Genomic DNA, 23,864 nt, shown 5'->3' with positions numbered 1-23,864 from the left:
TTGACAACTCTGCCCACCCCTCACTTATCCCATTCCTCCTCTACTCCGCTGGCCCCAAAAGATCCCACTTATTCCCCAGATAATCCGAAAACACCACAACAGTCCCATACACCTCCTTCCTGGGCTCAGACGCAAACTCCACTCCTTTGTTTCTTAACCTCTCATACGTCCCCCAAAAGTCCTGCACAGACCAAAAGAACCCAACCCGTCCACCGAACTGTCTTCCCACGAGACTCATTTGCTCAGGCCCGTCGGCTTCTGCGAGGAGGATATTTGCGCCCCCGACTTTGGGGCCTGTTGCTGAGGTTGATTCTCCTGGCGTTTGTGGCTGTGTCTGCGACGGAGGCTGTACGACGACCCAGCGCTTTGGTTGCCCGTCATTTGTTAGCGAGGCGCTGTCTTCGAGAAGGGCGAAGCCGAGAGTTTCGGTGTAAAAATTTATTGCGGGGTCATAGGCGGGGACGAGGAGGGTTACGAGGTTTAGGCCGGACATTGTTGTTCGTAAATGGAAAGACTGCAGTGAACCTTGAAATTGAGAGATGTTGATGTAGGGATTGTGGAGGTCGGATAGTACCAGCTAGTGGATGGGCTAGATTAAGCAAATTCTGAAAAAGGTGCGTACATGGTTAAGGACCGATGGTGGCTGGCCGGTGCTCGGCCTTAAGTAAAGGTGGAGTTCGAGGACTGGGTCTAGAATGGATGAGTACGAGATGTGTCAGCTCGTCTGGGACACATGAATTAGCCTAGAAGGAACCTATGAGCTCCCGAGCAAAATTGTTGTATGTTATGAGTTTGTGTTTGCAATAATTGCTTTCATAGACAGTCTGGAATGACTATATGCATTATAGGACATTACCAGAACCAGGTATCAAGAGTCATAAGACATAATTCCAACCCGTTCAAGCAACCAACCAATATTTCTCGCTGGCGCGCTCAAGCTCAAATCGCAACAAAGAAACTCTTCTCTCCGTCCTTGGGCACAACACGAACCCGCTCAATAATCGGATCTGCACAGCTAACTCTGATTCTCTCAGGTGTGGCAGGACTCTCCAGCCGTAAAACATCTGTAACACCCCATTCTTTCCTCGCGGCCTTGAGTGCATCGCGAATAGCAAAGAATGCCGCACTACCCATGAACAGAGGCGGCTCTCCCACACCGCGAGACCGTTGGATCGTGCGCAGATTCTCCCACTCCACGTCCTTCAAGAGACTAACGTTGAAGATTTGGGGGATATCACGGAAACCAGGGATCTTGTAGTTACCCGGTCCCTTGGTGAAGATTTGGCCAGAGCCGCGGTGCCAGAGACTTTCCTCTGTTGTGAAGAGACCCTGGCCCTGGACGTAGGCGCCCTCAATCTGACCATAATCGATGGATGGGTTGATTGTACGACCGACGTCCATCTTGATGTCGGCGCGAAGGGGCGTCCAGTCGCCGGTGAGTGTGTCAATTTCGACCTCGGCGGCTGTAACTCCCTGTGTGAAGTAGAAGAACATCTGGCCCTTGTTTTCGCCCCATACGTAACCGATGTCGGGGGTGCGGTAGTAGCCCTGTGCGGAGAGGTTCACACGGTCAAAGTACGCTGCGTGGGCAAGCTCTTTCATAGTGGCGTTGGGCATCTTTTCGCGATAAGGGCGAAGACGCTCGTTGAGTTGCTCGCAGGCATTGAAGATAGCGTAGCCGTTCAGGTCGGAACTGGCTGAGGCAGCGGTTGATGAGGTGTTGGCAACGGTGTTGGTGGCCGTTTCGGAGATGAAGACGTCGGACTGTGGGACGCCAAGTGCCTCGGCTGCAATCATGGTCATCTTCGTGTGCAGGCCCTGTCCCATTTCAACTCCACCGTGGGCAACAAGGATACTGCCATCGTGGTAGATGTGGACTAGGGCACCGGCCTGGTTGAGAAACAAAGCCGTAAAGGAGATACCGAATTTAGTTGGGACAATGGCCATCCCGCGCTTTGACCACTTGTGTGTTCGGTTGTATTCCTCTACGGCCTTCCGGCGCTCTAGATAAGAGCTTTCCTCCAGGACTTGATCAAACATCAACGGTACGTGCCAGTCCTTGAGTTCTTGGTTGAAATGCGTCTTGTCGCCGGGTTCGTACATGTTTAGTATCCGCAGCTCCTCTGCCTGCATGTCGAGATGATCGGCGACTTCGGAGATGATACTTTCGGCAAAGAATAAACCCTGAGGGCCACCGAAGCCACGGAAGGCAGTGTTTGAGACGGTGTTCGTCTTGCAGATGCGACCGCGGACGTACATATTCGGGATACTGTACACATTGTCAATGTGCGACAGACTGCGCTCTACAACAGCACCAGAAAGATCTTGGGTGTGGCCGCCGTTCGCATATACGTCCGCATCGAGTGCAAGGAGCTTGCCCTCCTTAGAGACACCGACCTTCCACCGGCAGTAGAACGGATGACGCTGCCCTGAAGTTGCAATATCCTCATCACGATTGAGCATGCATCTCACTGGCCGTCTTGTCTTCGCCGCAGCAGTAGCGCAAATGCCGGCTAGCTGGACAGAGCGGGTCTCCTTTCCACCGAAGCCACCACCAAGGCGTTTGACCCTTGAGACAATCTTGTTGGCTGCCACGCCGGTAACCTGTGCGACATATGATTGTCTGTCGTTGTCAGCAATGCTCCATATGAGATAAAGATTGAAAACCTACGTTTCTGTAGGGTTTTGTGTACTGCTCCAGATTTCCATCTCACCATCTTCAGGCTTAGGTATAGCCACACAAGCCTGCGTTTCCAAGTAGAAATGCTCTTGACCACCCATTCGTGACACACCTTCGAAGACGTGGTCGGCTTCCTTGAACGCGCTCTCAGTATCTCCATTTCTGATGTAGCGGAAATGCTCAAAGAACGATTCCTGTTCAATGGCCTCTTCAATCGTAAGAATAACAGGCAAGTCTTCATATTCGACCTTCACGGCCCTAGCACCCTCCTCAGCAGCCTTGGCCGAAGTCGCCAGAATCATACCAATCGGCTGTCCAGCCGTGGTAACTTCGTCGACTGCAAAGAAGACTTCGTCGCAATTGGGCGCGCCCCACCAGTTTGCCCTAGGAGACGGGAGATCTTTGTGATTCACGTACTCAACAACTCCAGAAACCTCCAGGGCGGCTTCCGTGTCAACGCTCAACAACTTGGCATGTGCCTTTGTCGACAGGACCATACACCCGTATAGTTCGTTCTTTTGCACAGGGATATCGTCCGTGTACTGAGCTTCACCAGTAGCTTGTTTGAGCGCTGATACGTGAGGACCTGCTCGGCCCAGAACTCTTTGCTGATAAGCTGCTGAAGCTTCTTGATCCTTCTCGCCGGTGGAGATAGCTCGTTCGATTTCGGCGATCACGCTTTCATCAATGTCGGTACTCTTGACTTCAAGCTGGGCCAAGACGTCGTGGTAGTATCGGTAAAAAAAGCCCAACGCAAGGGACTTGCGATAAGTTGCCATTCCACCTGGAACACCAAACTTCAGATCGAAGTCCTGCTCCAAGGCTCCCATTGTGCCCTCAAGAGTTGCCGGGTCGGTAAACTTCTTCCCATTCAAAAACTGTTCGGCATTCCGGGCAGATACTGTCATGGGCGCCAGACCACCAAAGACAAGGTTCACGCTCGTAACATCGTTCGAGGGGGAGAGAGAGACGCGCAAGGCAGCGTTTACAATCGCGATGTCATCATCCTTTCTCTTTGATTGTTTGTATGCTCGCAAGTATTCTCCACTTTCCGCTGCAACGGGAATCCGGAGGCTCGCAATGATAGCATCTGCCGGAAGGGCTGTTGAGCGGTAGCCCTTGAAGAACTCGACCATGGGAATCTCAGTCTCCTTTTCCAGCGACCTGGCAACAAGTGTGGTATTGGTAGCCACAAATACAGGGTTGAGATCGGAAATTGGGGACGCGGTTGCCAGATTACCAGCTGGTGAGGCGACGTTCCTAATTTGCCTGCCGGCGAAGTAGCGTAGCTGCTTTTTGATGGCGACGAACGGTTGACCACGTATCGGACCGTATCGCTCGACGGCTTGGTCGCAAACAGACTCAAGGTCGGTCAGCGAAATATTGGCACCAATCTCTAGATGGTCATCGTGGAAAGAGAACTGCCGGAGTTCAGCCAGATCTCCAAGGTAAACAGACGCGCCATAACGCATTTGCTTGAATTTGATCTCAATCTGTGTCTCGGTGCTCCCACCGATTAACTTCGCGTCGGGATGAATGCTCTTGATCTCCAGGAGCTGCTGCACGGTAACAGGTCTGTACCACTTCTTCCGCTTGTTACCAAAAGCCAAGGGACGCAATTCCTGTTTCCACAAAGACGGAGGAAATATCAACTCGGTATCGGGTTTGTATTCGATGAAATCGGGCGACGCAAACTTGTGTGTGACCTCATCAGCGCCATCGGTCGACGATCCCTTGCAGCATCCGCCCGCGCCGTCTTCTTTCTCCATGCAGCATCCGCTGCCCCCATTCGCACGCGCTTTCCCACATCCTGTAGGGCTTGTAAAACTCTGTGCAGCGTCCAAAATCGGCCGATATCCAGTACAGCGACATAAGTTTCCATCAAAAGCCTCTTCTACCGCATGTTCGGAGGGTTGAGGGTCGTTTCTGAGGAGAGCATAAAGGCTCTGAACTGGTCAGTGCAGTCTTTATCGGGAGATATGAGGACAACATACCATTACAATACCCGGAGTACAGAAGCCACACTGACTTCCGTTCCCGATAGCCAACCGCTGCTGAACAGCATGAGGATTCTTGACGTTACCAATACCTTCCACAGTGATAACGTGCTTTCCATCAATGCTAACCAGCGGCGCAATACAGGCGTTTACAGAAGCATGGTAAAGCTTCTTCGTGGTAGGATTGAGTTGTGAAACTACCTAGTCGAGGTCAGAGCTAGATGACGACCTTATCAAGAGAGCGACATACCACCGTGCAAGCACCACATCCACCCTCTGCGCAGCCTAATTTTGTTCCTGTCAGGCCAATACCTCGCAGGTACTCCAATAGAGTGATCTCCGGATCAAACGAGTCGAGCACGACCTTTGTGCCATTGAGATAAAAGCGGATCGTGTCGTCCCAATCTTCTGTAAGCTGAGCAAGGGATGTAGCAGGAACTTTATCTGGGATCGAAGCTTCAAGCTCCGAATCCGATGGTGAAGATTGCAGTAAGATCCCGGGAGCCATAATTTAGTCTTTCTCGGCTGCACCGGGTGAAATGTACCTGGGACAAAACATGGGAGGAGTAGAGGAAAGGTGAGAGTTTAATATCACGAGTGCCTGATAAGTAAGGGTCTGGACATCGCGGGGATCGCCACCATCCGATGGGGAGCGCCACGCTTTGAGATCATGATCGTCCAATCGCGGCCAGCGGAATGCGGCGTTTTGTCAGACACAGCGAAAACAGGCTCGCAGGTTACAGCTGCTTTACTGTTTTCTGAGAGTCCATCGCTAGCTCGCGATATCAGTCAAGAAGCATGATCAAGGAGGTTATTCCACACTGCAAAAGCATGTGAAGAAATATACATTAGGTAATCGAACCTTATCTTTGAGATACATCGTAGCTGCCTTAAGATCATATTTGTGCCTGAGGCATAAATGATTTTGACTAATCGCGTCTGCGCGCGTGCACGCGTTGGAGAAGTGACTGCTCATATCCAAGTCAAACAGTCCTTCAGAGAAGATCTAATGCTATTGTCCCTCCAGTACCTCAATCGGACATATAGGTCGGCTATCGGTGATTGAACCATGGTGTCTTGCCCCATCTGTGGAAAGCCCGTCTCCTCACTTAAGATCAACGACCATATCGATTCCGACTGCCAGCAGTTTATAGAAGAGCCCACATCGAGCGTTGGCGACCCCTCACCTTCCCAGAAAGCTCCAGTCCCAGCCTTTTTCCAGCCATCTTCAACGCGAAAAGCTTCCTCTCAGCGCGAACCTCTCTCCGATGCATCTCCCCTCCGCAACCCCAACGGCAAGAGAACGGTGACCGTGTCGCAGAATGGCAGCTCGTTGTCCGAATATAACACTGCCAGCTCTCAGCGGGATGTCGTGGTAGAGTCAGCACCGAAGAAACAGAAAGTCAATGCCTTTCAGAGAGCTGCACCACTAGCCGAGCGTATGCGCCCTCGGACACTCGACGAAGTATGTGGCCAAGAGCTTGTCGGTCCAGCTGGGGTTCTACGAGGCCTTATCGAGGAAGACCGGGTACCAAGCATGATTCTATGGGGCGGCCCTGGCACTGGGAAAACAACGATAGCACGGGTTATTGCATCGATGGTGGGAAGCAGATTTGTCGAGATCAACAGTACTAGCACTGGTGTTGCAGAGTGCAAGAAGATCTTTGGAGAGGCAAAGAGTGAACTCGGCCTGACCGGAAGGAAGACGATCATATTCTGCGATGAGATCCATCGATTTTCAAAGTCTCAACAAGATGTCTTCTTGGGACCGGTCGAGAGTGGTCAGGTCACGCTAATTGGAGCGACGACTGAAAACCCATCCTTCAAAGTCCAAAATGCCCTGCTTTCCAGGTGTCGAACTTTTACCCTATCGAAACTCACCGATGAAGATATCAAATCTATCTTGGACCGTGCGCTGCAAACCGAAGGGCCGAACTACGTACCGTCTTCCCTAGTGGACGACGAGCTGCTCAATTATTTGGCAAAATTTGCCGACGGAGATGCCCGCACTTCACTCAACCTGCTAGAGTTGGCGATGAACTTATCGAAACGACCAGAGATAACCAAGGATGAGATAAAGGGAGCTTTGACCAAGACGCTTGTGTACGATCGGGCAGGGGACCAGCACTACGACACTATTTCTGCCTTTCACAAATCCATCCGGGGCAACGACCCCGACGCTGCGCTATATTATCTCGCCCGCATGATTCAATCGGGAGAGGACCCTCTCTACATAGCTCGGCGCTTGATAGTCGTCGCTTCAGAGGACATAGGGTTAGCAGATCACAGCATGTTGACGCTCGCGATCTCGACTCACTCCGCGGTGGAGAAGATTGGACTTCCGGAGGCACGGATCAATCTCGCACATGCCACAGTGGCCATGGCGTTGGCGCGGAAAAGCACTCGTGCCTATCGCGGGCTCAACAATGCTTTTGCTGCTTTGGCGGAACCTGGCGTTGCAGGTTTGCCAATTCCCATTCACCTGCGCAACGCCCCTACACGATTGATGAAGGAACTTGGATACGGTAAGGAATACAAGTACAACCCAGACTATGTCAATGGCAACGTGGTACAGGATTACCTCCCGGAGCAGCTACATGGACGACAATTTCTGGAGAGTCGCGATCTGGGGACGAAGATTGATCCAGATTGGATGGACAGAAGCTCAAAGAATTTCAAGCGTGATAATTGATACAAGCTCGACTATCGAAATTTCTCGCTAACAGAAATTACAAAACTCCGCTTGGTTAACTTGTTTGATATCTGTGTAGACCACCTGGCGTACTGTGTTTTTGGCAGAAGGCTTAACCCTTGTTTCATAACTTAATGATACCCCCCCTGTACTGGATACACTTTTGAAACACTAGATTCAATGATTAGTACTCGGCAATCTGAATCAACATCTTGACGAGGCGTCAAGTTGTTGTATAGAAGCGCCCAACCAATCAGCGCACGGACCAGCCACCGCTCCGCGTCGCGTCCGCAGATCAAATCGAACCTGCAACAAAGCAACAGAGCAGATCAATCCTGACAACCACCCCTCCCCCGCTCTCCCTCGCTGCCAGGTCATTCCCTCTGCCTTACCAAGGCACAGAATACGGCAATTTCAACACCCACTACCCCATTTCCAGCGAATGCTTGTCAGTTCCACTATCACCACACCCGACGCCGCCTGTCAACAACCACAAAAGCGCCGGCCCTCGCCATGGCCTCGTCCGGGCAACCATTCGGGTCGCGCTCCTACACAGCCGGCAAACTCCCCGACCGATCACTCAACAGCAACACGATCCCATACAGCGCCTCAACATTCACCCGTCGCGGGCTAGGAGCCACTGGCGCAGGCGAGTTTGGAGCCGACGTCGCGAAATCAACCCAGCAGGCGCCGCCGCCGCAGCAGGTTCATGCGCAGACACATGGGCAAGCGCAGGAGCCAAATCCGCTTAGTCGGTTGACGGAGGAGCAGAGGGAGGAAGTCAATGAAGCTGTACGCATCCATGCAACCCTCCGTCTGTCTACGTTCGCCCCTCGGACCCGGCATGGCATGGCATGATCAGACCGAGTATAATATAACTGACATATCTCGCTGATAACTAGTTCACTCTCTTCGATCTCGACCGCGACCGCCACCTCGACTACCACGAACTCCGCGTCGCCTTTCGCGCCCTCGGCTTCACGCTCCCAAAGCAAGAACTCATCTCCCTCCTAACAACCTACGGCGTCCCGCGCCCTCAAGTACAAGGACAAGCAGGCGCCGGCGCCGGCGGCCCACAAGCACAACAGTCGAAAGCCACCGCCCCCGCCGCGAACCCGCAACACCCTTCGAACCTTCTCATGCCACTCTCTGCGTTCCAGGCCGTCACGGCGGTGAAGATCCTCGAGCGGGACCCGCGCGATGAGATCCTGCGCGCATTTGAGCTGTTCGACGAGGGCGGGAAAGGGTACATCGATCTAGAGGATTTGAGGCGCGTCGCGAGGGAGCTTGGTGAGACGGGGCTTGAGGAGGAGGAGCTGCGGGCTATGATTGAGGAGTTTGATCTTGAGGGCGTTGGTGGTGTTACGAGGGAGGCGTTTGTGAGTATTTGCTGGCAGTGACCTCTTCCCTCGCCACCTCCTCATCTCATTTCCTTGAATTTCAATATTCCATCCGCTAAAACCATGCGTGCATGAATGTTTGGTCTGGACTCCAAGCTTGATTGACGTTTATTGTTCAAACCTAGGCATTGGTAGGCGCCATTGACTGAATTTTTCTCCCTTTTTTTGCTTACCTGTCTTGATGTGTGTTGCTTGTTATATAGTTTTTTTCTGGTGCCTTTGTGCTGTTTCTTAGCTTTCTCCTACGGGTTTAGGAATCTTGGATCTTTGAATCTGTTTAGTGGGTTTGTGGCAAATATCTGTAGACTGTAATCCATACATATCCTTTATCTAGCCTGATCGGAATGGTAGGGCAAAGTTCGGAGGGGTGAAGACTACTTTGGTATAGCCCTTGAACTAACATGTGGGATCGCACTTTGGAGTTGTGGCGGTTTCGAAGTGCGAAGCGTCATTGAGTATACAAAGGTACAGATTGAAGTATTAGAGCGCTATGCATGATATCCTGCTAATAGTAGGCTTGTATCGAAGAAAGTTACTGTCCAAAACGGTCCTGACAGTAGCGAAAATTTAACCAAACAAATATCCAATGTCCAGGGTAAAAAGAAAACCCTCAATCTATGCAAGCGCCAAACTAAACCTGGTTTATCCACGATCTCCAATGCAAAGCAACATATATATACAACTCATGCATATCGCATCGTCTGCATATAGCCTGGAGGCGGACCGTCATCGTATCTCCGCTCAGCAGGGTACGCGGGGTATTGAGACTGGCCAGTGTAAGGCCCTTGCGGAGGGGGGCCGTCGTAGAGACCTTGCTGCTGAGGCGCCGGGTAGGGGGCGTGATATGGACCGGGGTACGCGGTTTGCATCGGCGGTGGTGGGCCTTGGCCTGGTCGGAAGGCGCGCGAGAGTCGCCTGATCGGCGTTTGTTGAGGTTGGGGAGGTGGCATTTGTCTGTTGTACTGGCCGTATGCGACTGGAGGCACGGGCTTCATGGTGTAGCGGGAACGGCGGCAGCGTCTGAAGATGCAGATCAAGATCGCCAGGATGATCAATCCGCCAACGCCGGCGGCAACCGGAATGATGATGTTCTTGTGTGCTTCGATCCAGCTTTCTTCACCTTTGCAGCGGCCATTGCTGCAGCGTCCGCTGTTACCGCACGGTGTGCCATCGAGGAAGTTTTGCTGGTTGGTGAAGCACCTCTGGGTCATTAGGCTACTCGCAGAAGAATCCTCGCAATACAGTTGACACGAGTTCCAAGGTCCATCGCACGCACGCGTGTTGTTCGTGCCCGCCAGCGAGCCCATCATGCTTTCGCACTGGGCGTCACGGCTTGTACACTGACCACTGGCGCAGGCTAGGCCGGAGCCACTTCTGCCGCAGCTGTCTCCATCCTTCTTGAAAGAATCCGAAGGGCAACTGCTCGAGTTTCCGCTACAAGTCTCTTGTAGATCGCATTCACCAGTGCTAGGGCGGCAGACAGTGCCCGCCGCGGCGAGCTTGCAGGAGTTGCAGCAGCTATCATTGGCATCGTCACATTCAGATCCTGTTGTAAACTTGCATGTACTCGGATTGCAGCATGAGTTATCGCCACAGCCCTCTTCACCGCCGCAATCGCAGTCCTCGCCTGACTCGACAATACCATTTCCGCATTGGGCGCCGGTGAAGGTTTCAATGTCTCGGTTCGCGGATAGACATGTCGATTTGACGCTGTTTCGACCAAGGGCAGCACAGATATTACCAATCGAGCATTGTGAAAACTGAGTAATATCAGAAGCGGTACTCGGATTCATCATGTAATCTCCGCCGGCGTCGCAGCTGCTTGAGCTGTAGGGACAGCATTGCGACGAGGCTTGTAGATTTTGTTGGCATGCCTCGGCTGTGCAATCGTGAATTGCTCCGAACGTGTGGCCAGACTCGTGAGCAAATATCTGCCATGCTGCACCGCCTGTCGCAACGACGACATTAGTCCCACTGACATAACTGCCCTCGTCACTTGCGACACCGGTATTGCATAGCTGTCCCAGCCATGCCAGTCCAACCTCCGACCCAGTTGGGCAATCTGTCATCAAAGTCCAATAGGCGTTGTCATCTGATTGTTGACCGCGCCATTGTGAAAAGAGATCTAGCCGCTGTGTGATGTTTCCTTGCGTGCATGGCATATTCCATTGCGCAGCAGTAGATGCGCTCTCGGTGCAATCCCTATCCGTAACTGTGATGTTCCGGAGGCCGATGGAGATGTTGAACGAATTCTCGAAGACATTTGATGCGCTGTTGACCATACTGATGACCGACCGTTGAACAGCCTGGGTGCCGTTGAACTTCTCCCAGAGGGCACAATCCGTTGCGACACCAATAAGCGCGACTTGTTTTGTACTCGGGCAACCGCTGGTATCGCCGATCGTAGATTGTAGGTTGACTCCCCCGCCTCCGTTTCCAGACACTGTCCCAATGTCGTCGGATCGTTTGCTCACGCCGAGCCCAAAGAGCGAGTTGATTGGTATAGATGCCCATCTGTTCGTTTCTTGCCGGGTAAAAGTTTGGAGGACGGGATGGTCAGGGTTGCTGTTGAAACCCAGCTGGTCGGCCTGACACGACGAGTCCGAGATAGAATGGTTCGAAGATAGATCTCGCTTCAGGTCTGTATGAGAGGTGTCGGCCGACCTCAGCAAATCGGAGTCACGGTAAAATACCATATAATCCTCCTCTTGTCTGCGAATGTCGACATCCTGGGGGCGTTTATCTCGTAGGTACGTCGATTGCAGTTCGACATGGTGACTATCACCGTGGATGTTAAAGACTCCCTCAAAGAGCGGCTCGGGACCGTCCCTCGTGATATATATTCTCGCCCATCCTACTGGATCCCACATGCCTCTCCCTGTCCCCCTTCCGATCAAAGTTCTTCCCTTGAAGACCTTGTGTTGGTGACGTGTAATAGGCTCTTCGGTGTGAACCATGCCGTCGGCACCCAGGTATTGTACAAATGCATCCTCGGCTATAATGTCATGGTTTGGTTCGAGCTGGAGTTTTATTCGTTGGTCTCTGTCACCTATACTAAAGGTGATATCGAAATGTGAGAGGTGATCTATACGGTCTGTCTTCGAGGGGCCTTGGATCGTCGGCCGATCGAGGGTTGAAACATGTCGGATAGCATGCGGCGCCTGCGACCGGGCTGCGCAAAACAAAGCCGTCAGTTTAAGCTGGATGGTCAGAGATCGGAGGAACCCTTACCTTGTACGCCGACTGTGAAGAGCGAGAGGGCACCTGCAACCAGCGGTAACACTGGATTGAGGATTTTCATGGCTGTTGAGGGCGAAGGACAGCCTTGGGAAGACCTCAAGACGGTTCAGTAACAATGGCAAAGATGGACTGAGAGGAAATATTCCAAGAAAAGGGGCGAAAGCAAAGCCAGTCTGCTTCAGCAATTCATCGCATACCAAGACTCAACACTAGGCAACAACGAAAGAAGAAAGAATCGACGATGGTTTCTTGCAGCAGATTCTGGCAACCCTTCCGCTCCCTGACAAACGAACGCTCCGACCGCAGCTTGATGACTTCCCCGACAGCTTCCGGCTCAGCCTTAACAGTGGAGGAGTGATTCCAAATGAGAGGCACGGCTGACGATCGGAGTCGGCGGAGGGAGAGGCTGGTGCTCTCCGCGGAGGAGAATTGGGGCGCAGCAGGTGGCTTGGCGGATGAGTGATCAACAACCCACCGTCCCACAGAAAGGAGAACTTCTGGAGAAAATCAGGGGATTGATGATACGGGGGCGAAGACAAAATCAGAAGAGTTCATCTTTGAGAAAAAGAGGGGGTGAAGAGCTGACATTTTTCGAGCGCAGCCAAGCGTCGGTTGGTCATCGCAACGGCGCTTAGAGGAACAGTTTCAAAACAAAGGATCATGAGCACATCTAATATTAGCATAGCGGCATAGCCGACATGATGATATGCAGTGCTTATTGCTGACAGCTGCTGCGGTAGTACACTTAGCCCTAATATTGTTGGATGGTACGTAGTACTAATCTTCGAGATCTCAGGTGCTTCACAAGGTGCTTAACCGGCCCATTAGAAGACTAGGACTTAAGCGGGCGCTTGACGAACCACCGCTTACAGGAAACTCGATAACTGCTGAAAACGCCCGCTCCTTGGTGAGGTACTTGATATATGTATATGTTCAGGGAGGTGCCTGACGTCTCTTAAGCCAACGCTCAACAGGCACCTGGAGAGGTATATTGAAGCGAGCGCTCAGTTAGGCAAGAGAGTCTGCAGTAGGATTCTTTAATGCCCTTGGAAAACTGCTCCCTGAGAGGCATCCGCTTCATTGGACGTATATCATTGACCAGGATTAGTATGATACACCTCATGTGCAACTCGCGCGAAATGGGGTATCAGCGCTCCGCAAACATTGCAATGTACACCAGTCATGTTGTCCTCCTCATCACTCTCCTCCCAGACTGCTTCTGATGCTGCGGCCGGGGTAGATTCAGGGACCTCGGGATCAGTGACCAGTCCAGACTCGAAGTCCATGTGGCTTTCCTGGTGCCTTACCTCCTGTCGCTGGAACATCTTCCCAATGTCACGACCGTTGCTATGTTTTCCTATCAGGTCGACCATATTCGTCACTGCGAGATTTAGAACTCGCAGGTTCCACCCGGTCCGCTCGCGATGAAGCTTACGGAACATAGTCGCCGTCAAGTCTCGAACCAGTCGCTCTGCTAGAGCGTCGACAGACTCATCAAGGTTAAAGACGTATTGAGGTAGAGGCGCAGAGTGCGATATGCGAGTATGGCTGACGCCGCTATTCGAGTCTGGCAGGGATCGCGGCAGTGTGGACAAGCGAATGGTACGGGGGCGGGCAAGCCAGCGAATCTTTGTGTCTCCATGTTCCGCGGCCGTAGTGGATGTCGCTTCGGCATCGGTATACTTTTCTGTCAAATCGGTCCGCATTCGACGTATCAGGCTCGCAGCCAAAGCAAGCATCGCCTTGCGGGCCGCCTCGAAGTTATCCAGCGAGCCGTAGGAATCCTCAATGCTGATCTGGGTCGGTACATCTCGAGCTTCGCCAACTGGAGTGTTGTCGACACCATGGAGAAGCTCCCAAATTCGCAATCCGATAGCTCGCGGAGCCCCGGGCCCACTGAGAATCCTTTCCAAAACGGAGGGTCCCATGCCGGGAAACAGTCGGACATCACGAACTGTTAGTCCATCTTCAGCCTTGGCAGGGTCCGAAGCTGTAATATAGGATATGATTTTGCGTGATAACTTGGACCCTATACCAGGAATTGCCCGAATCTCGCGTTGGTCGAGGAATTTTAAGACATTGCTCTCTTCGCCCCTTTTCACCGTAGTATACGGTGGGAGGAGCGTCGTCTGGCTATTTGGCTTGTGAACACTGCCCACTAACTTGGCGAGTATTTTAGAAGTGGAGATTCCTGCCGTAGCTGTGTAGCCCTTCTCGTCTTCGAGTTGGCCTCGAAGGTAGCCCGCTAGATGAGAAGCAAGCAATAGTCTCGTTCGAATCTGGGAGGGGTCTGATTCTGTCGATGGCGCCAGATCTGCAGCAGTATACCCATCCGGATAGACAGGCCCATGTAAATTGGTGGCGTCAAATTCAAAGCCAGCTGTAGGGTCCTGGCGGTCGAGGTGGAAGAAGGAATGTGTCAAGTCATTGGGGTTCAGCAGCGCCACATTGTACGCTATCATATCCGTCACGTCCATAAAGATTTCGTCGAACCCCAGCTTCTCAACTCTCTCGCCCCAGATAAACCCCCGGAGGAAGAGGTAGAGGTCTTTCGAGGCATCTCGAAATTTTGTGAGGTCTTCCCCGAGGACGATGACCACGTCTGGGCAGACCTTTTTCGCCTCTTTAATCAACTGAAGCTTGTGTAATCCTCGTCTTCGAGCTTCGTAGTTACAGGTAACTACGATTTGCTTTTGCTGAACAGCGAGGGGAAGTGTTTTCAATACAGGCTGCTCAACCTCGAACACTGAAGCATAAAAACAGTCGTAATCCTGCATGGTCAGCGAAAAAAAAAAAAAAAAGGATAAAAGGGTGCAGTTATACTGACAAAATGAAGTATGATACGCTGGTCGTCTCTGGATAGAGCGGTTTCCATTTACTGTATTGTGGCAGCTGTTCAGCATCTCAATTTAACTATTTCGAGGAGCAAGCGCTCATGCTTGATGGTTGTTGCAGAGCAACGAACAGTGCCAAGTCACTCGCTCACGAACACCAGTGTATTAGTCATACACCACATCAGCTAGCCCTGATGTGGAGGATACTACGGACTGGTGTTTATCCACAGCTCCATCCAGCTCAGTACCTGTCTACTCAATTCCTAACTTTTCAAGCCAAACATCCGCAATATTGTTTAATGATCTATGCCCCAGTCCCAAGATATCTGGGTACGAACCACTTAGGTACCAGGCTCTTGGGGAAAATCGCTTCAGCTGAGCGTATTTGACAGGATGTGGCCACTGGTGGAAAGAAGCAATGGGCTGCCTACCGAACATCTACTTCAAGTCGAACCTTTGAATCCGTTATCGACTTCTTCTTCTGCACGCAGCCATCCTTATCCTCCCCCATACGGCTAGGGTGGTAGTTCCGAGCAAGCCATTCTTCTTGTATTCATTTGAATCCTGCTTACACCACGATTGTCTGGAGTACTCCGTTTACCAATCCCAATCAGAATGTCCAAGGAAATTGATGAGATCGGTCTTCCGGGCTTTTCCTTGCCTCTTGACTGCGCACCGGACGCCAGTTTTCCGAACGCGTTGATGATAGATGACGCTGACAGCTTTGCGTAAGATAGTATACAGCCAGCTTCTGGTACATCATTGCCTGACGGATATCTAGGCGACTTGACACGTACCGAGAAACTTTGATGCGTCAAGCCATGAACTCAATTATCGACAAGCCGGAATGGTATCGCAAAGTGAGGATCACCGTCGGCGAACGCGCTAAAAATCTGCATTGACTCTCATTTTCTCGTGATCCAGGTCTTTGACGACGAAATCACGGCAAAATGGCGCCAGGAAGTCGCGGATAGTGGGAAAGATATCTCTCCCAAGATGATGGACTGGATCATACAAGAGCTCCGTTGGAAGGCAGATTATTTTGACAAGCACGGGGCAATTATGGCGTTTGATAACGGTGTCGTCATATCCGATAGGGCGATCTCACCAGAGCTGCAACAGGAGCTACGAGACGCGGTGAGGTCACTAGAGATGAACACGAAGAAAGACTTCACCCCGGCTCAGAGGACAAAGTGGTTGACCTGGTGCATCCTTCTCTATTCCCTGTCATTTACGGCCGCTCGCGAATTCTTACAGACCGTCTGATAACTCTTGATGATTGTCTGAATCATGTTGGTGATGGGATATTACTACCAACACCAACAGATGAGCCGCATTCAGGGTATCACAATTTCTATTATCCTTATCCTTTCAGCACAAAGTTTCAGTGGATGCCTTGCAACATTCACTTTACAAGCGACGGTGGCTGCCGTATTATGTCGTATATCAACAATCTTCATCCGAAGAAGAATCGCTCACTATACGGAGTGCTCGAGAAACTTGTCGCACAGACCATTCCTTTGTGGAACATCACCCTGTCAAATCTGGTCAACAATAACCGCCGCATTAACGCGAGTTATGTCACCTACGATCCCCGAAGCCCGGACTTGAAATCTCGGGGTGAGAAAGCCTGGTGTGATTGGAGAGAAAACCGCCAGGCAATACAACCAGAGCCTGGCGACTTTGATGCAGAAAAAGTGACCCCAAAGGATGATGTAGATCTACGTGAAGACTACCCACAGGGACTACAGGTTATCGTCAAATTGGCTAACATAGAACTGACATCTGACAAACGCGTGTACCATGGTGGGACGTGGCGTGTTGAAGGAGCACAGAACGAGCACATATGTGCCACTGGTATCTATTACTATGATAGCGAAAACATCACGGATAGCAGCCTTGCCTTCCGCCAACGTGTCCTCCGATACAAGATTGGGCGTGAGTTAGAATATCCCCAGGACGATTTCATTTCTTCAGTCCATTTATGGACTCGATGAAGATGTTGTGGGTTCCGGTGAGACTCGTGTTACCCAGGATATTGGTAGCATATCAACTCGGGAAAGGCGCTTGCTGACCTTTCCGAATATACTTCAACACCGTGTGTCGCCATTCGGTCTTGCGGACACCTCGAAATCCGGGCACCGGAAAATCCTGGCGTTGTTCCTTGTTGACCCGAACTACCGGATTATCTCTTCAGCCAATGTGCCTCCTCAGAGCGAAGAGTGGTGGGAAGAAAAGTGGGAGGCTATCTTTAACGCCCTGCCAACCAGGCTCCCGCGCGAGCTGCAGGACATGGTGATGCAGTATATGGACGTCGGCCATATCACGATGAAGGAAGCTCGCAAACATAGGCTGGAGCTGATGGCAGAGCGAACGGTGGATACTCAGTTTGTGAACGAAGCGTTCGAGTATGGGGACTTCAATCTATGCGAGCATTGATCACGCCACGGCTAGACCTGTTGTTTGACTATGATTTGACATTCACTGTCGCAGGGCGTTTATAGATCCGCCTCCTAATCGTTCTCTGCCGAGGCATCTTCTCCAGGAACCAATCTGGAGTATGCCATGTGACCATTCGAGGACCTTTGGGCGCTTTAATATAGAAATTCGGTCATTATTGGTCAGTTGTGTTGATGTTTAGTCTCCGCTTAAACGCCCGAAGCGGGGCTGTGCTTGATGGGGTTTGGTCAACTGGGATCAACGACCCTGGAATACTTATAGGGCAGCATGGGAACCTTCAAAGTTCACGATCGATTCGATTCCTTCCTTCCATGTCTTTCTTGAGGGCAGCAATGATTTCCGCAAAATGGCATTTCGTTACAACACCCCCGACCCCGAACTCAGCATCAAGCTAGAGAATCCTAGACATCTTTCTCCTGGCCACCTTCCGTGGTACATCCCGGGTGAGACAATTATCGGTGTTGTTCGTCGCACTACACCTGGCGCCGTTCCAGAGGCACGAGTAGTCGTCACTCTTCACGGGAAGTGTACCTCCAAGATCAAGATCAAGAGGGGCAATTCCGAGAGTCGCTATGAGAGTTCGTTCAACTGCCTGAGTACCCCAATGGAGCCTGAGATCCTGTTCTCCAATGCACCATTGCATATTCCGGAGGGTGAAGGAATGTCATGGCCCTTTGCAGTCACGATCCCTCCAGTCGTTGAGGACGTTCGGCGTGCCGATCAGAGAAAGCATTATACTCTCCCAGGTGGTCCTACGTTCCCTCCTCCTGGTTCTTTTGCCGTATACTCGGAAAGTATCTGGACAACCGGCGAGAAAGTCAGGGCCTCTGTCGAGTACTACGTGCAGGCGAGGATAGAGCTTTCTCATGTACATCGGGGAATCACGAAGAAGGCCATACATACCGCCAAGGCCCCATTTCGGCTAAGAGACGTCAAAATTGGACCACCTATCACGAATTTCAACATGAAACGGCATCAGATGACGCATATGATTGCTGCGTACAAGCTTGTCCCAGGTATCGGGGAGCTTACCTTCGGTCAGAAAACACGCCAAGCCTTCATGACAACAAGTGTGCCCAGGCTCACATTCAAATTCAATGTGATTCTTCCACATACCCTGCAGCTTGAGAACGAGAGCCCCATTCCAATCTATCTCTCCGCTGAGCCCGTTTCCGGATCCACAACCGATATCATTCACGATGTGCCACAGACAATAATCATCAAATCGTTCATGCTACGGCTCAAGCAGCAGACTATGGTTCAAGCGGAGAAGCATAATTCAGTCATTAGTGAGGCGGTAAACCTCATCCCGAACACCGCCATCGGCGCGCTGGGACGGGAAGTCAGCCTTACCGTCATCCCGCGGACTAGCGGGCAACCCGAAGAATCTCCGCAGATAAATCTCGGCGAGATGCTGGATTTCCGGATGCGCAAGCATGGCTTGCACCCGACATTCAAGACATATAACGTCGGTCGCACTTATAATCTGGCCTGGGAGGTGGAGGGGCGGGTCGCGGGGGAGAAGTTTAAGCTTGGTTACACGCATCAGGCTAAAGTGTTGCCGGGCCCCTCCGATGTGCCAGAGTTTGAGAGCCCAGCGCCGCGGCCTGAGGCTTTACCAGAGTATCTGGAGCTGAGCGAGGCGCCGCCTGCTTATTCTGCATAATTATGAGTCGTTGTATTGGAGATACCCTCATCCTGTACGGAGTATGAATTTGTATGAATTTTGACTGAACCTGGTGAGCTGATCGAGGACGCCTGTTACCTCAGATATTAATGAACTTTAGAATGAACTTTAGTGATGAAGATCGATGTTTCCTCAGCCTGTGTAAATTCTCGGAGCCTGGCGAGACTGGTCGGATTACCGTCCGAATAATGGGTACCTATGGGTCTTGCTTGGAGAGTAGTCGAAGAATTGGAGTGATTGGCGGGATTGCCACCGCTAAATTGTCACTGACAGGAAAGCGATAGTCTTCCGAGCGGCTTGTATAGTCTAGACCTTGGCGCCTATATTTAGAACTCATCACACTCGATCGTTTGCCCCATCTGTAGTCTTTACGGGGGAGGCGACGTTTTATTTTTCGATCTTCATGATTCAGACGTCTGGAATAAATCTGCCTGGTGACCGCTGGGTTTGCCTCTCTTTTTAAACTTCAGTTGGACGGCGAGGACGGAGATACAACGTAAGGTCGTCGCGTTCAAGTCCCCGCAGTTCTAAAAATATTAGAGAAACTCGTACAGTGCCACTGACGAGCGCCCACACCTCGTTTCTCTTGCTCTCGCTCTCTTTTCATGCTTGTCCGCTCTTCCTTTGTGCTACATCTCGAGTTTCGACTTTTCGAGAAGTCTGCCTGCTCTCGTGTTCACATATATTACTGACGGTCGGCCTTGTCGTCTCCCAGCCACTCTCTAAGCGCTCTCATGCGGGGCGCACTGCCTTCGACTCCTCTCGTCTTCTCGCTGGCTGCGCCAACCCTGTTCTTTGTGACATCTCTGCGTCAGCATTCCCGCACTTTGACGGACATAATAATCCTAATACTATAATTTTGACCATCCCTGCTCTTGCTGCGGACGACTCGCTGTTTGTCTGCGCCGCCTTCGCCATGCTCGCGACTGCAATGCCCCCTCAAGCCTCCCACCAGCTTCCACTCTCTTCATCCTCGTCTGGCGCAGAAGCATCTGCTTCGCTTCCGATCATGTCTGCTTCATCACAGACCTCATCAGTGTCACATTCCAGCATGTCTTGCGCCGTGGCATCGAGCACAACGACAACCCGGCCATCCGCTCTCACACGACCGAAGCTTACCCTCCAGACCTCATCGCTTCCTGTCACCTTTGGCAGCTCATCAACAGGCCTATCGCTATCGTTAGCTGCCGGCTCGACAGCCTCTCCCACAGTCCGAAACACCTTTAAGAACGCCTACGATGTTGTGTATCCGTCTTCGGCAACAGCTTCTCCGTCGAGAACCTCGAATCCTCGCTTTCCCAAGCCGTCATCACCATACACTTCCAGCAACCCGTACCAGCTACCACTTGGCGTGAAGAGCATTCTTCGCAACTCGCCCCTGGAAGCGAAACGGCGGGCAAACTCAGTGGCTCCGAGCGGGCCGAACGGAGCCTCAACCACGCGTCGGGTATTCTTCCCGACCAAGAAGAGCGTCACCTACCGGTATCCGCTCGAGGAGGAAATCAAGACCGTCACATACACCACGCGACATTCAGATCTTGTCTCTGAGCCCGAGGCGGACTCACGCGAGACAAGTTCCGACGAAGATTCGGATTACTCGAGTTCTAGCGGGGTTTCATCTGAAACAACCCCATCCGATGACGACGCGGGAACCGAGTCCACGGGGTCCGGCCCAACCGGCGATAAGAAGAAAAAGAAGCGAAAGTATCGCAGCGCCGAACGCCAAGTCCGCGCTATCGCTCTGATGGAGGGACTGGAAGACCCGTACGCCCCGTCAACGCCTCAAACACCGCGACAGGGTCGCCTGAAACGCCGTCGCGAATGGAGGTGGACTCTGGGACCGTTGGAGAACATCAACAGCACGGCAGAGACAACACAAACAGACCCAACATCAACCACACAAACGTCTACCGTCTCAGAACCAGAACAGGAACCCGCCATGGAACCAAAAACTCCCATCATCGCTCCGCCCCGACCCAAACTATCAAAACTCTCGCCCCCAACCTCCGCCACGCTTAGTGACACATCCGAAAGCAACACCGCTCTTTCAAGAACAGAGCTCACGGACCCCTATCCACCGCATTAACTAGCCGACGGGGCTTATACTTGCAGAACTCCCCCACCCACTGCTATATTCTGCATCTGCATCTGCTTCTGCATCGCGTGTTTCGCATTTCCACTTACGATTTATGCATCATAGATGGCATTCACATGGATCTGATCTGACCCTACTTTTCTTGCATACATGACACAGATTTGACTTGGACTTGGACATCCAAGCTTAGTTCTGTCTCGGTTATTTATAGATCCTGTTTCGATATCCCTGATCTCTCTTTTCTTTTCTCTTATATATATTTATCTATCTCTTAATCATTATTATTCACTATTTTCTTATTCTCTATGCCACCGCCGTCTGAGTTGTCTGGGACAACCATGGCCATGGCAGACGAGCATCGCGTGCGCATGCGCATGCATTGCATTTATCTCTACATGCATACATATTTTACGAATACGAATCCCACCAAATCGAAACTCTATCTTCAAGAATCAAGGCTGCTCCCACTTGCGTCATCGTCTCAGTAAATCAAGATTGCAGTGCATGAGGGACGTGGACCGCATCTGAGCTCGAATCCTCTCATGCACCCAGTTAGTACTATGGTATTATTTACCCATTCATCCTCCTGCCCCCCACACTCACACTCTCACAGGGAACCAGATCGACAAAGCGATACTCGCACCAAGCGTTGGTTACGAGGTCTGCGGGATTCAACCCTGAACCACGGATGCGGAATACGAACACGACTTCTCGATCCATGTTGATCCCGCCAGCCGAGGAGTATCTCGCTTATCGACTTGGTAAGGCAGCCGACGTCTATGGTCCACAGTCGACATATGCACACCCAGATTGAGTCTAGTGGTGGGAGGCCGTATCGTATTTGTGGATATCGGCACAAGAGAGGGACTTTAGGCTTGGGTTCGGGATTTGATACTGGAATCGGATCGCTGCTTCTCGAGGAGGGCTTGGAAGCTCTCAAGTGATTCAGATTTAAGGGTCGTGGCTGTTTTTTGCTTGGTTGGCCTGTTACTCATATTCTCTGCGAATGCGGGCTTCTCAGGCATCATCGGTCGCAATTGAAACAGCGTGCCCGATGTCACAGTGTAGCGCATACTCCAGACTAGTAGTAACACTACTCTTGGAATTACACTCATCTCCTCAAAACAGCGAATACCAGCTACTGCTGAAAGTTTTCTTCGATGATATCTATAATGTGTGAAAAGTATGCTGGACAAAATGATGTAAAATCCACATAGAAGACTTCTTTCTAGCACGCATTTCCTTCGCTATTGCCGCAGCGCTTAGATTAAAACAGGACTGCTCAGTCATGGTGTTATCAATCCTCAGTCGAAATGTACAAAAAGACCTTGAGGCAAGCCTGACCAAGACTCTCGCTCAAGAGCTTCGAGCCAGATTTGGTATCGAAGCAATCGCCGATGACCCGGACAATGATGACCACGCTCATCCGGCATCCATTGAGGGGACCAATGTAGTTGGCCTGGTGCTGTCACCATACGGGGAGGGAGTCCCCCGAGACAATGCTGCCGAATTTGATAAGTTTTCCACAACTCTGTCCCAAGACGAATCCTCGCCAAACAAAGCACTCGAGGGACTCAAGTACTTTGCTTTCGGTCTCGGGAGCACGGAATATCAATACTACAACAACCGATTTGCCGACATCGCCGATGACTCTGTAGTTAATTTATGACATCCATTGTCGCAGAATGTGACTGTTGACGTCGCTTGGTGAGGGTTATCGTTGAGGCAGAAACGCCTGACTGAACTGGGATGAGGCCCGGAGGAGTTTGTGTGTGCATAAGAGGAGTCATAGAGGACATTCTCGGTAATAAAAACGCTTGGAAGGTCTCTGGGCCAAGGCCGAGAGTTTATAAAAGGCCCATTGAAATACACTGTCCCATTATAGATGGAGAACGGAAGAGGGTAGGGTTTTTCAGTAATGCGACAGAACCCAGTTGTAATGAGCACGAGGTCATTGTTGAATTTGGCCTCTGTGCCCAGGATCTTGACTTTTCTATATCGTCCTAATGTCAGGGTTGACACCATATCCAACAACTAGGCGAGCGAAAATATTGACCTTTCACGTTTCACGCGAATTCTTGTTTCCTGCCACCTGCACCTGGGATGGTACCAGGACGAGTGCTTGGAAAAGAAGACCCTGACCGGGGCAATGTCGCCAACATCACTAGAACTGTTGTATCTATTCAAAGCCAGATTAACTTCGAGAGGAGTTCTGATTCCTGCTCACACTTGCAGAGACGGTGCTCGGCAACGGCATCATAAAAGGCCTTGACCTGAAAAGTCTAGTCCTCGATTCCTTCCTCTAGCAAAGAAGGACCCGAGTCAGTTCTAGTGTACGGCTATTGGGGCAGCTCGCTTCAATTAGTCGTGCAAATGCTTCGAGAGTATCCAACAGCCGCCTACGGTTGTCTTCCATCCCGGCCTTGGTGGACTTGACGAACGATCGAAGCCCTGCTAACGAGGCATCAGATACGGCGGTGCCCCGAGCGATGGCAAACAGTGTTGGGTAGTTATAAGCCAGCAGTGATGATGCAGCGGTTTTCTATCGGTGCAGATTCCTCTCTCTAGTCTTTGTGCGACCGCGAGTCAGGACTGAATATCAATCAAATGACAGCCCGGTTGTCTCGTACTTTACCCCTGCCGCAAACTTTCTCCAGCTTTCTCAGAAATTTGGGCATATGTCTCTGGGGTTCCCCCATTCGTCCATCTCTATCTCGCTCATGGACAAATTGATCCTCGTCAACGCCGAGACGAAAACGGCGCAAAACCGTTGGTGTCT

General features: G+C 51.5%; 10 protein-coding genes across 10 annotated transcripts; 6 read left to right on the top strand and 4 right to left on the bottom strand.

The window, feature by feature from the left end:
* Positions 1 to 40: 40 nt before the first annotated feature.
* Positions 41 to 493, bottom strand: BJX68DRAFT_271522 (Glyoxalase/Bleomycin resistance protein/Dihydroxybiphenyl dioxygenase; the record flags this gene model as incomplete). The annotated part of the gene is made up of 1 exon (XM_071046961.1): positions 41 to 493. The coding sequence occupies one exon, from the start codon at positions 491 to 493 to the stop codon at positions 41 to 43; it is 453 nt and encodes a 150-aa protein (XP_070894220.1).
* A 212-nt stretch (positions 494 to 705) lies between these two features.
* Positions 706 to 5,290, bottom strand: BJX68DRAFT_246426 (putative xanthine dehydrogenase HxA). The gene is made up of 4 exons (XM_071041646.1): positions 4,928 to 5,290; positions 4,675 to 4,878; positions 2,672 to 4,626; positions 706 to 2,623 (listed from the first exon to the last, which is right to left on the bottom strand). Exons 1-4 carry the CDS (start codon positions 5,183 to 5,185, stop codon positions 940 to 942), a joined length of 4,101 nt encoding a protein of 1,366 aa, XP_070894219.1. The 5' UTR covers positions 5,186 to 5,290; the 3' UTR covers positions 706 to 939.
* Positions 5,291 to 5,643: 353 nt separating this feature from the next.
* Positions 5,644 to 7,526, top strand: BJX68DRAFT_184819 (ssDNA-dependent ATPase MGS1). Its single transcript, XM_071037269.1, has one exon. It carries the CDS (start codon positions 5,747 to 5,749, stop codon positions 7,367 to 7,369), a length of 1,623 nt encoding a protein of 540 aa, XP_070894218.1. The 5' UTR covers positions 5,644 to 5,746; the 3' UTR covers positions 7,370 to 7,526.
* A 163-nt stretch (positions 7,527 to 7,689) lies between these two features.
* cdc31 (putative cell division control protein Cdc31) lies at positions 7,690 to 9,049 on the top strand. Its single transcript, XM_071041645.1, has 2 exons — positions 7,690 to 8,161; positions 8,272 to 9,049. Exons 1-2 carry the CDS (start codon positions 7,883 to 7,885, stop codon positions 8,767 to 8,769), a joined length of 777 nt encoding a protein of 258 aa, XP_070894217.1. The 5' UTR covers positions 7,690 to 7,882; the 3' UTR covers positions 8,770 to 9,049.
* A 310-nt stretch (positions 9,050 to 9,359) lies between these two features.
* Positions 9,360 to 12,267, bottom strand: admB (ADAM family of metalloprotease ADM-B). The gene is made up of 2 exons (XM_071037268.1): positions 12,001 to 12,267; positions 9,360 to 11,941 (listed from the first exon to the last, which is right to left on the bottom strand). Exons 1-2 carry the CDS (start codon positions 12,068 to 12,070, stop codon positions 9,453 to 9,455), a joined length of 2,559 nt encoding a protein of 852 aa, XP_070894216.1. The 5' UTR covers positions 12,071 to 12,267; the 3' UTR covers positions 9,360 to 9,452.
* Positions 12,268 to 12,580: 313 nt separating this feature from the next.
* On the bottom strand, positions 12,581 to 14,949 carry BJX68DRAFT_246420 (putative DNA polymerase iota). The gene is made up of 2 exons (XM_071041644.1): positions 14,837 to 14,949; positions 12,581 to 14,780 (listed from the first exon to the last, which is right to left on the bottom strand). Exons 1-2 carry the CDS (start codon positions 14,882 to 14,884, stop codon positions 13,101 to 13,103), a joined length of 1,728 nt encoding a protein of 575 aa, XP_070894215.1. The 5' UTR covers positions 14,885 to 14,949; the 3' UTR covers positions 12,581 to 13,100.
* A 509-nt stretch (positions 14,950 to 15,458) lies between these two features.
* BJX68DRAFT_258396 (DUF4246 domain-containing protein) lies at positions 15,459 to 17,282 on the top strand (the record flags this gene model as incomplete). Its single annotated transcript, XM_071043525.1, has 5 exons — positions 15,459 to 15,571; positions 15,625 to 15,703; positions 15,768 to 15,921; positions 15,996 to 16,759; positions 16,821 to 17,282. The coding sequence occupies 5 exons, from the start codon at positions 15,459 to 15,461 to the stop codon at positions 17,280 to 17,282; spliced, it is 1,572 nt and encodes a 523-aa protein (XP_070894214.1).
* Positions 17,283 to 17,649: 367 nt separating this feature from the next.
* On the top strand, positions 17,650 to 18,969 carry BJX68DRAFT_271515 (uncharacterized protein; the record flags this gene model as incomplete). The annotated part of the gene is made up of 1 exon (XM_071046960.1): positions 17,650 to 18,969. One exon carries the CDS (start codon positions 17,650 to 17,652, stop codon positions 18,967 to 18,969), a length of 1,320 nt encoding a protein of 439 aa, XP_070894213.1.
* Positions 18,970 to 20,041: 1,072 nt separating this feature from the next.
* BJX68DRAFT_271514 (uncharacterized protein) lies at positions 20,042 to 21,076 on the top strand (the record flags this gene model as incomplete). Its single annotated transcript, XM_071046959.1, has 1 exon — positions 20,042 to 21,076. The coding sequence occupies one exon, from the start codon at positions 20,042 to 20,044 to the stop codon at positions 21,074 to 21,076; it is 1,035 nt and encodes a 344-aa protein (XP_070894212.1).
* A 1,297-nt stretch (positions 21,077 to 22,373) lies between these two features.
* BJX68DRAFT_271513 (flavodoxin family protein) lies at positions 22,374 to 22,754 on the top strand (the record flags this gene model as incomplete). The annotated part of the gene is made up of 1 exon (XM_071046958.1): positions 22,374 to 22,754. The coding sequence occupies one exon, from the start codon at positions 22,374 to 22,376 to the stop codon at positions 22,752 to 22,754; it is 381 nt and encodes a 126-aa protein (XP_070894211.1).
* Between the last annotated feature and the right edge of the window lie 1,110 nt (positions 22,755 to 23,864).

The sequence above is a fragment of the Aspergillus pseudodeflectus genome (assembly GCF_044049435.1).
Source record: "Aspergillus pseudodeflectus strain CBS 756.74 chromosome Unknown BJX68scaffold_63, whole genome shotgun sequence".
Classification (NCBI taxonomy): Eukaryota; Fungi; Ascomycota; class Eurotiomycetes; order Eurotiales; family Aspergillaceae; genus Aspergillus; species Aspergillus pseudodeflectus.
Note: the sequence above shows the minus strand (reverse complement) of the source record. Positions and strands in the feature narration are given on the sequence as shown.

Excerpts from the sequence above, each read along its gene's own strand:
- cdc31 (XM_071041645.1), top strand. The coding sequence starts at position 7,883 with ATGGCCTCGTCCGGGCAACCATTCGGGTCGCGCTCCTACACAGCCGGC. Across the intron at positions 8,162-8,271 it reads GGGAGGAAGTCAATGAAGCT|TTCACTCTCTTCGATCTCGA; the intron begins GTACGCATCCAT and ends GCTGATAACTAG.
- BJX68DRAFT_246420 (XM_071041644.1), bottom strand. The coding sequence starts at position 14,884 with ATGGAAACCGCTCTATCCAGAGACGACCAGCGTATCATACTTCATTTT. Across the intron at positions 14,781-14,836 it reads AGCGTATCATACTTCATTTT|GATTACGACTGTTTTTATGC; the intron begins GTCAGTATAACT and ends CTGACCATGCAG.
- BJX68DRAFT_246426 (XM_071041646.1), bottom strand. The coding sequence starts at position 5,185 with ATGGCTCCCGGGATCTTACTGCAATCTTCACCATCGGATTCGGAGCTT. Across the intron at positions 4,879-4,927 it reads GATGTGGTGCTTGCACGGTG|GTAGTTTCACAACTCAATCC; the intron begins GTATGTCGCTCT and ends GACCTCGACTAG. Across the intron at positions 4,627-4,674 it reads GTACTCCGGGTATTGTAATG|AGCCTTTATGCTCTCCTCAG; the intron begins GTATGTTGTCCT and ends TGACCAGTTCAG.
- BJX68DRAFT_184819 (XM_071037269.1), top strand. The coding sequence starts at position 5,747 with ATGGTGTCTTGCCCCATCTGTGGAAAGCCCGTCTCCTCACTTAAGATC.
- admB (XM_071037268.1), bottom strand. The coding sequence starts at position 12,070 with ATGAAAATCCTCAATCCAGTGTTACCGCTGGTTGCAGGTGCCCTCTCG. Across the intron at positions 11,942-12,000 it reads CTTCACAGTCGGCGTACAAG|CCCGGTCGCAGGCGCCGCAT; the intron begins GTAAGGGTTCCT and ends TGTTTTGCGCAG.